At 44.7% G+C, this 13,968-nt stretch overlaps 1 protein-coding gene across 1 annotated transcript; it reads right to left on the bottom strand.

Moving 5' to 3' along the window:
* Positions 1 to 4,862: 4,862 nt before the first annotated feature.
* Positions 4,863 to 11,933, bottom strand: LOC310644170 (protein RoBo-1-like; the record flags this gene model as incomplete). Its single annotated transcript, XM_083368952.1, has 5 exons — positions 4,863 to 5,065; positions 5,693 to 5,836; positions 7,422 to 7,577; positions 9,442 to 9,561; positions 11,888 to 11,933. 5 exons carry the CDS (start codon positions 11,931 to 11,933, stop codon positions 4,863 to 4,865), a joined length of 669 nt encoding a protein of 222 aa, XP_083225078.1.
* Between the last annotated feature and the right edge of the window lie 2,035 nt (positions 11,934 to 13,968).

Raw genomic sequence — 13,968 nt, forward strand, 5'->3', positions numbered from 1 at the left:
CAGAGGTCGACCGCGAGGTCTCTCGTTTGTGGAGTTCCTCAGGGGTCGGTCCTCTCGCCTCTCCTGTTCAACATCTATATGAAACCGCTGGGTGAGATCATTCGTGGTTTTGGAGTTGGGTATCATCAGTATGCTGATGATACCCAACTTTTCCTTTCGACCCCAAACCACCCCAGTGATGCCCTCAACGTGATGTCCCGTTGCCTGGAGGCGGTTCAGGTCTGGATGGGGAGGAACAGACTTCAACTCAACCCCGACAAGACTGAGTGGCTTTGCATACCTTCATCCCGGGTTGATTCGGATATTCCACCTCTCTCTATGGGGGGTGAACTATTACCCCCCGTAGATAGGGCTCGCAACTTGGGAGTCCTCCTAGATTCACGGCTCACCTTGGAAGACCACATAGGGGATGTGACTAGGGGGGCTTTCGCCCAGGTTCGCCTGGTGCGCCAGTTGCGGCCCTATCTAAGCCAGGATGATCTATGCACGGTCACTCACGCGCTCGTGACCTCTCGACTAGACTACTGCAACGCTCTCTACATGGGGCTGCCCTTGAGGACCACCCGTAAGCTCCAACTGGTACAGAATGCTGCCGTGAGAGTTGTGTTGGGAGTCTCCCGATACTCCCATGTCACACCTCTGCTCTGTGAGCTGCATTGGTTGCCAGTTGTCTTCCGGGTGAGATTCAAGGTACTAGTAATGGTGTTCAAAGCCCTCCATGGCAGGGGGCCGGAGTACCTTAGGGAACACCTGCTGCCGGCATCAACTTCCCTCCGCCCTGTGCGTTCCCACAGAGAGGGCCTCCTCAGGGTGCCACCGGTCAGAGAATGTCGATTGGTGGCCCCCAGGGGGAGATCCTTCTCTGTGGGCGCCCCGGAGCTATGGAACCAGTTACCGGTTGAGCTCCAGACGGCGCCCGACCTTCGCTCCTTTCGCCGCGAGCTAAAAACATACTTTTTTGAACAAGCTGGCCTGGCCTGATGAGGGGACTGGGGGGGTTGTTATTGTCATTTTACTGGGGTTTTAAGATGTATTTTAGGATATGGGCATGTATTTAATTATTTTTTTAACTTTTGTAATCCTGTATTTTTATTCTTGCCCTGTTCACCGCCCTGAGTCCTTCGGGAGAAGGGCGGTATAGAAATATTATTAAATTTAAATTAAATTAAAATCACGTGAAGTATTAATACCACTTTACAATGCCTTGGTGATCCCACACTTGGAAAACTGTATCCAGTTTTGGTCACCACAATGTAAAAATGATGTTGAAACTCTAGAAAGAGTACAGAGAAGAGCAACAAAGATGATTAGGGGACTGGAGGCTAAAACATATAACAAACGACTGCTGGAATTGAGTATGTCTAGTTTAATGAATAGAAGGACGAGGGGTGACACGATAGTCTTCCAATATCTCAGGGGCTGCCCCAAAGAAGAGGGAGTCAAACTACCGGTATTCTCCAAAGCCCCTGAAGGCAGGACAAGAAGCAATGGATGGAAATGAATCAAGGAGATAAGCAGCCTAGAACTAAGGGGCAACTTCCTGACAGTTAGAACAATTAACCAGTGGAACAACCTGCCTCCACAAGCTGTGAATGCTCCAACTCTGGAAGTTTTTAAGAAGAGACTGGACAGCCATTTGTTTGAAATGGTATAGGGTTGAGCAGGACTAGATGACCTCCAAGGTCCCTTCCATCGTCGTCATTATCATTGTCATTATTATTATTATTATTATAGGGCAATGCTCAACAGGCCTTGTCTAAATGACCAGACAGATACATACATACTTTTGTTAATGTATCTCAATGCTACACTATTAAAAGTGAAGAGAAAACTAAGAAATGTTTCCTAAATCCTTTATTCTCACCCTTCCCAGTGTCATCATACTTTTCAACAGTCAGTGCCCAGGGATGTGCAAACAAGAATTCATGTTCCTACCGAAAAAGAAAGACGGAATTAGCAAATGGATTAATCATTTGCGACATCAAAACATTGGAATGCCGGAATCCTGAGGGACTGGAAAGATGGAGGGACCTTTAAAGAACATTTGGTCGGAGTTGGAATTAAGGGCTTAATCCAAAGAGCAGTAAGAATTTGGGATGAAAGACAATCAAGTTTGAGATTAAAGTTTAAGATTTGCTTTGCTGAGGGGTGATGGAACTTAATTACTACACGTCGATATTCTAGCTCACTTTGAGGTTCTTTCTTCACTTTCAACTGTCATGAAGCTGTAATCAAAATAAACTAAGAATGCAAATAATCGAGTCTTGTGTAGTTCATTCAAGCGATTAAACAAGTGGCAGGAGATATTTATTTTAGTAGCTTTTTTTCTCATCTTTATTATTTTTATCAATATATAATGCTACTTTCTCCTCCTGTTTTCCTCACAACCACTACCATAGGTGAGGTGGGTTGGGTTGAGAGAGAGGGCCTGGCCCAAAGTCACCTAGTCGGCTTTCCTGCTTAAGGCAGGACTAGAACTCACAATCTCCTGGTTTCTAGGGTGGAAGTTGTCTCTCATAGCATCCATTCTTAGGAATTCATATCAATAATCTCCAGGAACTTTCCTTTGAAAGACCTCCTGTAGTTTACCCTTGGGAGTCAAGAGGGGGAGAAAGGCATTTTACCCTGGATAATCTGTTATTCTTATTGAGATCATTCCATTCTCTTAATGTCTCTGGATGCTGTATCAACATTAAATTAAAAATCTGTTGGAGGTAGTAATTTGTGTAATGCAAGAACTAGTAAAGCAATTAGGTTAAAGCAAGTGATAGAGTGGGTGTCATTGGAAACCTCAACTCCCAGGATTTCCCAGCTAGACTTTAATTCTGGGAGTTGGTACACAGTGTTAAAGTTGCTGAGAAACACGAACTACACAGGAACGTAAAAAACAGAGTTGGAAGGAACCTTGGAGGTCTTCTACTCCAACCCCCTCTTCAAGCAGGAGACCCCGTGTTGGGATTCAAATATGTGAACAACCGGTTCTCTGTGTGGATGCCGCTTCCAGAAGTTCATTCTGGGCCTGGGCAACAAAAAATTAGCTACCGGTTCTGCCGAACTGGTGCGAACTGGCTGGATCCCACCACTGAGGAGACCCTACACTGTTAACTGTCAAGTTGCTTTCCAGTCTCTTCTTAAAACCATCCAATGATGGCAAGCTCTTCCATAGGTTAATTGTTCTCACTACTAATCATCGTTAGACACTGTTAATCAGTTTCTGTTCTGTCCAGAGCAGGAACAAGAAGGACCATTTAATCTCTTAAGAAAATGCCAACTGCTTTTCCAACACTCCTCTTCCTTGGAATGGAAGGAAAACATCTGTTATTGTTTTTTCTCCATGCCACAAATGGGGGGGGGGGAACAGAGAAGCAAGTAGTAAGGCAACTCCTTAGAAGCAAGAAAGCAGTCATTTAGTTGTCACAGAGACCACTGTTTTAAATTAATCTTTTATTGCTGTTTTTTTTATTGAAAACATATTTGAGGTGTTTTAAGAGCAGTATAAAATATTTAAACTATATACATATTGAAAGAAAGGGAGAAGTGAAGAAAAATTGCCTGAACAGCAGTGGCAACACCTTTTAAAGCTTATTTTCTTACAGCCACAAAAAAGGAGTGGGGCCAGATGTAGGGGCTATAGTAATTGAGCTTCCTTTGACCCCACTTTTTTTCCTGTATCCCATCTGCTTTGAAATATCCAATGGCTGCATTCACACAGCAAGCTTAATCAGGTTAGTTGCAAACTTCAATTAGCATTCCCATATGTGTAATTAGCATTTAAATAATGCTAGGTTCTAGTCTAGACATCATCTCTGGAATTCCCCAATAGTTTTCCACAGCTAGCCCTGCTCCAACGTCAGCAAAAATAGACAGGGGCCACCATCTAGTACAAGATTTCTTAACCTCCACAACTTTAGAAAATGTGGACTTCAAGTCCCAGAACTCCGCAACTGGAATGCTGAGGTTGAAAAACACTTGAAGTTGCTTTTTAACACTTAAAGTTGTATTAAGAGACTCTCTTAAAGTTGCAGAGGTGGAGAAACACTGATCTAGTGAGACACAATAGATATCTGGACTATAAGCAAAATATGATGAATCACGGGGCAGGAAAAATGGAAAAAGAAGAGAGGAGCAGGAGATCCAGTGGGTGTCTTCATATAGATTTAACCATGTCACCTGCAATAAAAACTAGGTTTGAATAGTTTCAACACTGGACAATTGTGATTTAGTGGCCTACCGTATTGCATGATTCCCTTTAGTTAGCCAACATTGCAGTTGTGCAAATAAAGAAAATGGAATAGCCACGTTGTGAGTAAAAACAGCTTCTGTTTTTCACAGCTAAGTAAAAAAAACCATGAACCTCGTCCAGTTCCAATTCTTTATCCATTAAAGGGGAAGGAAGAATTTCTTGAGTGGCTGGCTGAGGGCTGCGGTGTGAAACGTTGAGTGGGGCCAGGGTGCAGGTATCAAAATGCTCAAATTGCTCCTCCATTTATATTTCACACTTACATACAGTAAAACCTTGACAACCAGGTTCAAATCCAGTCAAATCACTCTGATGTCCTCTACTCAGACTTTGCCAGTCTGGCTCTTCTGGAAGACATGAGTTTGTGGACCCTTCAAAGGACAGAGTCCACGCCTTCCCCACTGATCAGGACCAAAGAAATGAGGAACTGGGTGCATAAATCAGTCCCTTTCTTCAGGTTTGTGTTTAGCCACTGGAAAACTGGTGCCAGAGTTTGCCAGCCTTTCTCAGTTCTTTGGAAAATCAAAAGTACAACAATTTGTCGGAGAGGGAAGCTGAAAGCAGACCAACAGCGTAGAAGAAGTAGGGAGGGACCACAGAAGATGACCAGGCAGGCAGAAACTCAGAAGCAAATATTAAGAAGGAAAAACCCCACCAGAAAGGACTGGACCAAGTTGTACCGAGAAACAATTCCTGGTGCAAAACTGCACATGTTGGTTGTGACTTCAACGTTGCGGCCAGCAACAAACAATGCCACCGCTCCCATGTCGCATAAGTTCTTGGTAGCACATCCTGTGAAGGCAACCTGTTGGTCCTTGAATTCTTCTACATTGGAAGGATGGAAAGGAAAAGGATTAACCAGGTTGAATGGATAGACCTATCTCTAGAATTCTTCCGAGACTAAAGGAGAGTTTCCGATTCTGCTGTGTTTCCATATATTTATTAACATGGTTGTAAATTCACTTTGACCAAGATGGAGTCAAGGGCTAGCTCTTGACTCACAGCCATTCATTTAGTGAACAAAGTTACAACGGCTCGGAAAAAAAATGACTTATGACCCAGTCGTCACAGCATCCCCACACTCATGTGATCCAAATTTGGCTGCTTGGCAACCTGCGTGCATTTACAACAGGTTGCAATGCTCCAGGTTCGTGTGATTGCCATCTGAAACCTTCTGACATGCAAAGTCAATGAGAGAAACGGGATTTGCTTAATAACCATGTGATTTACTTAACAACTGCGGTGATTTGCTTAAGAATTGTGCCAAACCCCAGCCCTTGCCCCCAAATTGGGTGTGCAACTTACCTAACAATTGCCCTGCTTAGCAACATCAATTCTGGTCCCAAAATGTGGTTTGAAGTTGACGATTACTTATTGACAGTAGAATTCCAATTGACAAAAGATTTTGCTCTTCACCATAGCAGCTCCTCTATCCTCTTTCTATCTACTTACCTTTCTTGGCGCGGGTGGCAAAGTGGATGCAGTGTGTCATGAGACCTGTGCAGGCCATCTCAGTCTTATTAAGACACAAATCTGTGCCATGGGCAAAGCACGAATTGCAGCGGACTCCATTCCGATTCTGGGATGCTTTTTGAACTATTGACGGAGAGACCCAAAAGAAGAACCTGAGAATCTCTAAAATAGGCCATGATTTGCTCAAGTGATTAGACTAAGGGGGGAAAAAAGGCTCAGGGCCTTGTTGGTTGTGTATGCTGTAGCATACTGGATGGGTGCAACGGATACCACCAAATTTACCCCGCCGTTATTTCCTTCCCAGCTCCAGCAGCAAGACTTCACTGAAACTAGCTTTTAAAAATATAAGAAAAGGTCTTCCCTCTCCCCACTTTTCTTTCAGATGCATGCTTGTATTTGTTGAAGGAAAAGTCTTCATCAGGGTCCAGTCCAAGCCGGGAATAAACAACATGGCGACTGCTTTAGAAAGAAGGTTGCAATTTATTGAAGAGGAGAGCCAGACAGAAAGATGGCTCTGGAAGAAAAGAGAGTGAGCACATGTAGGCGGTGGGTTTTTATACCCTCTGGAGCCTTTTGTTTGGAGTGGTTTCCTGTTCCTGTTTTGAGGCTTCGTATTTCCTGTGTCATGTATTTTGACCTGTGTCCCTTTGGCATTTGTGAGTTAATCCTATTAAGTCCTGTTTCAGAGTTTGGGTGGGGTATGTAGATTTTAGGTGTCTTTGTCTTCTTAATCTTCTAGCTGGGGGTCTTCAACCTTCCTGGATCATTTACATCTGCATTTCTACAGAGCTGTTACATCTGTTTTGGGGAGGGAGACTTGGGGCTATTAAGAAAAACTGGGCATGCTTTTCTGCCTCTTTAAGATCCTTTGAGGAAATATATTTTTCTGCCCTTTTAATATTTCCTTCGCTGGTGGGCTGACTTCCCACATCTTGAAACAAAGTTTGGCATCTTAGACAAATCACTTCTGGATAATGCCCTATGATAGGAGTCCCCAACCCCACCAGGCCATGGACCGGTACCAGTCCATAGCCTAATAGGAACCAGGCCGTGCAAGTCAGCAAAACTTCATTTGAACATGCATGGGATCTGGGTAGCATGTCTAGAAAAGAAAAGCCACACTGCTCTGTGAAAAAAAATTGTCTTCCACGAAACGGGTCCCTGTGCAACAAAAAGATCGGGGACTACTGCTCTATGAGACCCGTGGATGTTTTGGAGATCTGGAGCAGATCTTGACAGCACATATTGTCACATCTCTATGCTGTATATTGCCTGTCTTCACTGTGGAGAAATGGCTTCCTCCAGATGTCATTTGTCAGGAAGTAGCAACTGGGGAAGCCACACTCTGTGGCCACAGAATAGTTTTGCTGTGTTTCAAGAGCTCGTGTGCCACCTCCTGGTGCTTTCTTTCAGATTGAGAACCGTTCCCCACATTTTGCAGGGGGGGAGGGTTTCCCATCCCAAAGGGCTTACTGATATTCATGGGACAGGAAAGTACCTCGGGGGGCATCCAAATGACCTTGGAATTAATCTCCCCAGAGCCACCCCAAGGATAAGCAACAATGGATAGGTACCAATTAGCAATGCCTCAAGGGCTTTCTAGGGAAGATGGCTGCCTTTGTCGGAAACCTGCTTTAAAAGAATCGTTCACGTGCTGCTTAATCCGACCTGCCTGGCTTCTTTGATTGAAACCACCCCAGTTCTTTACCCGTTATTTCCTTAATGTTGCAGAGGTCGGCACGGCAGCAGCTGGAGTTCCACCGCATGCGAAAATCCCCTGCCATCAACCCATAAAACTGGTTGCACAATCGATCGTCAGAGTTGCACTTCTTCTCGTAAACTGGGTTTTCTACGTCTTGTGTCCCTGGGGATGGAAGTCAGATCAATTAAACAGTTAGGTCAAGGGTCAAGGCAACCTTGGTTCTTTTATGACTCGTGGACTTCAACTCCCAGAATTCGCGAGCCAGCCGTGCTGAGGGGAAAGGGAGAGATTTCCATGCTGAGCCATGCTGGCTCAGGAATTCTGGGAGTTGAAGTCCATGAGTCATAAAAGAACCAAGGTTGCCTACCCCTGACCTAGGCCTAGGCCGCTCTATGACTCGTGGACTTCAACTCCCAGAATTTCTGAGCCAGCTATGCTGAGGGTAAAGGGAGAGGTTTCCATGCTGAGCTATGCTGGCTCAGGAATTCTGGGAGTTGAAGTCCACGAGTCATAAAAGAGCCAAGGTTGCCTACACCTGAGTTAGGTCAATTCCTGAAACAGGTATGCCTTTGGCAATGGTCCTTCTTTTCCTCTACAGGGATAGGTCACAAGTCAAGAGCTACCCCTATGCCGTGCTGGTCCAGTGTGGGCTGGTAAATAGACTTTTTTTTTACTTTCCATTCTGACTCTCATCTGCATATATTGTGGCAAACCTGATGAATTTGCTTTGCAACTTTTTTGAAAGCCATAAAGTCTCCTGCCTTAAGTAGGGGATTGGACTAGAAGACCTTCAAGGTCCCTTCCAGCCCTAGGATTCTATATTGATAATGACCATGTGTGTTGGGGATAATAGAATAGAATAACAGAGTTGGAAGGGACCTTGGAGGTCATCTAGTCCAACCCTCTGTTCAGGCAGGAAACCCTGTAACATTTCAGACAAACGATTGTCCCATCTCTTCTGAAAAAAACTTCCAGTGTTGGAGCATTCACAGCTTCTGGAGGCAAGGAGTTCCACTGGTTAATTGTTCTAACTGTCAGGAAATTTCTCCTTAGTTCTAGGTTGCTTCTCTCCTTGATTAGTTTCCATCCATTGCTTCTTGTCCTGCCTTCAGGGGCTTTGCAAAATAGCTTGACTCCCTCTTCTTTGTGGCAACCCCTTAGAGATTGGAAGACTGCTATGATGTCACCCCTCACCCTTCTTTTCATTAAACTAGATGTACCCAAGTGCAGCAACCATTCCTTGTATGTTTTAGCCTCCAGTCCCCTTATCGTCTTTGTTGCTCTTCTCTGCACTCTTTTTAGAGTCTCAACATCTTTTTTACATCGTGGTGACCAAAACTGGATGCAGTTTTCCAAGTGTGGCCTTACCAAGGCATTGTAAAGCATTATTAATACTTCACTTGATCTTGATTCTGTCCCTCTGTTAACGCAGCCTAGCACTGTGTTGGCTTTTTTGGCAGCTGCAGCACACGGCTGGGTGCCAAATATTTAAGTGATTGTCCACTAGGACTCCAAAATCTCTCTCACAGTTTCTACTGTTGAGCAAGATACCACCTATGCTATACCTGTGCATTTGGTTTTTCTTGCCTAAATGTAGAACCTTACTTTTTTCACCATTGAATTTCATTTTGTTAGATAGCGCCCAAGGTTCAAGTCTGTCAAGATCCTTCTGTATCTTCACACTGGAGAGATAGGGCTTGCTATGGGCAGCCTTGAGCCCACAGACATAACTCAGTGACCGAACAAACCATTTTTATGCAGAAGGGACCGCATCCTATCTCTGTACTCCAAATCAAGTAATGCATTTCAGATAGCAATGTGGGGAAAGATGGCTTACCAACCTCAGAGAAGAATCGGTGCAAATAAATATCTTGGCTCATGGCCTTAGGCTAAATGTAAAACCATCCTCAGTCCTCCAGAAAAAAAATAGAAGTTAAGAACAGATAGGGACAAAAAAAGAGAGAGATAAAACAATTATTTTCTAGACAAATTTGTTTTAGAAACAGACTGAAAGATAGTTACAGACCTGTGTCGTCATCCCGGGCAATGGTGATACAGCTGTTGACCGTAAATGGACATTTCTGCTGAGCTGTGCTGCAGTTATAACCTTCTCTGCTGGTACAATTAAAGCAGAAAATGGCATCCACTACAGAGAGATGTTGAAAGAAAGTGAATGCAATCATCTCTGAGGATGTCTATTCTCAGTCCTCCAGGTTCGAGACCGTCCCAGAGGTCCTTTTTCAGGAAGCAACTGGACTTGTGACTTATATCTGAAACCTCTTTAGAAAACTTTTACAGCATTCGGCATGCCAGCCAAGACTTCTCATTCTACAGCTTGAGGACTTGATTCCATTAAATCATTGTTCCCTGTTGAACTTCCACTAATGGTTCTACTTTTAAAAACTCACGAACTTTGCCAAAAATCAATAATTTAAAAAATAAAATAAAAAAGGACCCACCCAGATGAGTTATGGTCAATGAACAGTCTGAACCAACACCCCAATTCCTTGCCAGTTTTGGAGCTGAGTCAACTCAACCCACCCTACCTTTTGCAGAACTATTAAGTCTTAAGGCTGAGCTAAGGATTAGAAAAAAAAATAAAATGGATAAACATATCAAAAAAAAAAGAACAAGAGAAGAGAAGGGCATCTGGGTAGAATTGCAAAGAATCTCGTATTTCACATGGACCAAATTGACAGTATTGAATCACACGTAGCCTTGCTGCTCAGATTTCTTTAAGCAAATGCAAAACAAACATTTCTTAAAGCACATTAAACTTCTGCTGTTCCTCATTAGAGACTGAGCTGAGCAACCTGATGGTAAATAAGGACAATTACAAAGAAAACCTGACCAAAGTCAAGTATGGCAAAGAAAGAGTTAAGGGTATGACAGCTAAAAGGGGGGGGACCTCTGGGTTGGCCCCATTCCCTTGGTACCCTATGCAGGTGCTTATTTTGCTTAATGGCTAATCCAGAGCTGGCTATCTGCCATCTTTAGCCATTTTGTAGGCACTTCCCGATGGGATCATGTCGTATCAATGAGAACAGAAGAAGAGAAAGACCAATTTTGCCATTGCCTTCCCAGAAACATGGCCTGCCTCTTTCTTTCAGATCATGGCTCTCTCGTTCTTAAAGCAAATAATTTTCCCCCACATTGGGACAGAAAGCTATTGCTTCTGCTGAGATCCTCATGACCCCAGCTAACAAGAAGAGATTCGCATAACTTGGTGTCTGCAACTGGTGATGTCCATCAGCTCTTGGAATAGAAGAGTGGGGGAAAGTCCATGAAGGAAGAAGGTCCCAATTTCATGATGGTTTATCTGTTTCTTGTATAATAATAATAATAATAATAATAATAATAATAATAATAATAATAATAATAATAATAATAATAATAATAATAATAATAATGATGATGATGATGATGATGATGATGATGATGAAGAAGAAGAAGAAGAAGAAGAAGAAGAAGAAGAAGAAGAAGAAGAAGAAGAAGGAGAAGGAGAAGAAGTTGGAAGGGATCTTGGAGGTCATCTAGTCCAACCATCTGCTCAGGCAGAAAACCCTATACAATTTCAGAGAAATGGCTGTCCAGTCTCTTCTTAAAAACTTTCAGTGCTGGAGCATTCACTGCTTCTGGAGGCAGGTGGTTCCACTGGTTAGTTGTTCTAACAGATCTATCTGTCATCTATCTGTTTTGCTTGCTGCTCACCTTGCTACAGAATAACAAAGTTGGAAGGGACCTTGGAGGTCATCTAGTCCAACCCCATGCTCAGGCAGGAAACCCTATACCATTTCAGGCAAATGGCTGTCCGGTCTCTTCTTAAAAACCTCCAGTGTTGGAGCATTCACCGCTTCTGGAGGCAGGTTGTTCCACTGATTAATTGTTCTAACTGTCAGGAAGTTTCTCCTTACTTCTAGGTTGCATCTCTCCTTGATTAGTTTCACAGACCCAGTTCTTCCTCCTCCAGAGAACCAGGAAGAAGATGTCGCCTGGTTCCCCCACAACTATAAGACAGGATGATGTCCTCATATAAGCCTCGTCAAAAGATTTCTAGCAAACAATGGCTCAACTCTCTTCCGCCTAGCTTGATTCAGGAAAAACCACCCTCCTTGGCCATTCTTTATTCCCTTCTTCTGTAAACCTGCATCCAAACACCGGACAAGCTTTCTCAATTAAGGTGGCCACCTGCTCAAACAAAGCCAGCCTGATTGGTTTCTCTGAGAGCCTGGAGAATTTGCAGGAAGTGGGGACTCGCTTCCAAAGCCAAGCATTTCACATCACTTATTGTTGCCAATCAAGCCACTTCATCTTCCAAGAACGGTTTCCAAGAGTGTGTTCGCAAACCGGAGTAATTAGAAATGGAAGAGAGAGAGACAAAAAAATCCTGCAGTGCACCTGGAAAAGCCAGGAGCACCCCCTCCGTGGCCGAAAGTCATCCTGCAAAGCTCTTGTCAATCCAAAGGACTTACCTGGATGTAGGAGTGGGACCAGGAGGCAAAGAGCAAGAGAGTACATGGTGTTATTTGAGAGCTCAGCTGGTTTCTGGAAGCCAAGCCAGAAGCTCTCTCTTGTTCTTCCCTAGCGAACAAGATCCCTGGCCAACAGCAACAGAGGATTACTCAAGGAGCAAAGGTCTGGGTTGGGCAACTTCGTGCTTTTGGGATGCCCCAGGCAAACCTGTCTGCGGGCTTTCAAAGTTGTCCTCTGTTGCATGGATGCCTTGAAGCTTTCTTTTTTTGTGTCGGAAATGCCTTCAAATTAGAGACACATAACTTTCAATATCGCGCAAATAAAATAGATCATCAAAGGATAGCACGTGTAAAAAGTATGTAAAATAAATAGGATTAAAACTAAACGACGTTCAACCCAGTATTGGGGCCATGTTGGCCGTGTTTTCTCTTGCCGGCATGAAGTCTTCCTCCATGCATGTTGAAGGGCATGCGTGAGATGGATTGTCTGAATCCAGGTTCACACAGGTTATCTTCTGTGGGAAAGCCACATTTTCTTAGATGATCTTTTGATCTTCCCACCCTTGCGCGGAGTCTATTCAGTGATTTCCACACAGGCTGAAGTTGTTCTTGACCAGGAGGCAGACACTCAAGTGGTTGAAGCCTTGAAGCTGAGTCTTCTGCGAAATCCACTCGCTGTCATCCAACGTGGTCCGAAAATACAGGACGTCTCTTAAGTCTCTTAAGTAGCCTCCCCACAAGAGACGCAGGTGTGCTTCGGGGATTAATGGCAAGAGCTGCTGAAACTAAATCTCTCTTGCTTTAGCACAAGAGAGGCAGACTCAGAGGGACATAGCTGAGCCCTGACCCTGGGAAAAGGATGGCGAACCCATGACACTCCTGTGAACGGGGACATGCCATAACATTTTGGGTGACTGGCCAGTGTTCACCAACACCTGACAACTATTCTCGAAAACACGCCCTGTTCTTGTGCAATTTTCAGAAGCCTGTGCAGGCCACATGAGAATGGGTTGAGTTCTCACCTGGCCTCTGGACCCTCCAGAGGTTGCACACAAGCACCATGCTCCTACATGGCATCTGGGAGCTTTGAAATTTCTGCAAGAATGGGGCATGTTTGCGTGAGGCTTTGGGAGGGGGCCGCAGAGGCCATGGAAGGGCACTCTTTGAAGTCACTTCAAGAATGAAGGCCTTGTGCAACCCAGAGCAGCCTCAGGGGTCTGTCAACAGACAGAAAAGATGCACAAAGATAAACGGGGTGTGGCAGGTTCTGGCTGGGCCGTGGGTAATTGTGCCATTCTCCAAGGGTCACGTGCCTTGGGGAATGGCGTGAGGCAGCCTTTTTGAGTGCAGCCTGGCCTGGAGCTAAGGTTGAGGCCTGCGCCTCCACTTCAGGCCCAGCCTTGAGGCTGCTACTGAATGCCACTGTTGGCCTAGATCAGGGGTGGGGAACCTTGGCTCTTTCATGAGAAGGGAAGGGAAGGGAAGGGAAGGGAAGGGAAGGGAAGGGAAGGGGAGAGGAGAGGAGAGGAGAGGAGAGGAGAGGAGAGGAGAGGAGAGGAGAGGAGAGGAGAGGAGAGGAGAGGAGAGGAGGGGAGGGGAGGGGAGGGGAGGGGAGGGAAGGGAAGGGGAGGGAAGGGAAGGGAAGGGAAGGGAAGGGAAATTAGATTAGATCTCTTGGAGCAACTATCAATTGTCTCTTGAACAATGTCTTCACACGCTCTGCCACTGTGAGAAAGCTGGCCCTCCAGAACGGCCCGATCAAAGACATTTCTCCATCAATGAAGGCCAGCTCTTAATTTCAGATGATAAACTTCAGGCCTTTCACCTCCACCTGCTGTTCATTGCCAAAGGGAAACACCCATCCCATATAATCTAGTGTGACAGAGAATGTGGATCGACGGGTCCACCCAGAAAGATTATTCGGTGCCACCTGGGAAAATTAAGGTCATATCTGCAAGCCAAAGATCACCATCCAATCAATCTGCTGTGCTTCCTGGAGGGTGAGGGTGGGAGCATTTAATACTCTCAAGCTGATGAGAAACAAGTGCAGAAAATGTACACATCTCCCATAGGCTTTTCAA

Source organism: Vipera ursinii, assembly GCF_947247035.1.
Source record: "Vipera ursinii genome assembly, chromosome: 9".
NCBI classification, from domain to species: domain Eukaryota; kingdom Metazoa; phylum Chordata; class Lepidosauria; order Squamata; family Viperidae; genus Vipera; species Vipera ursinii.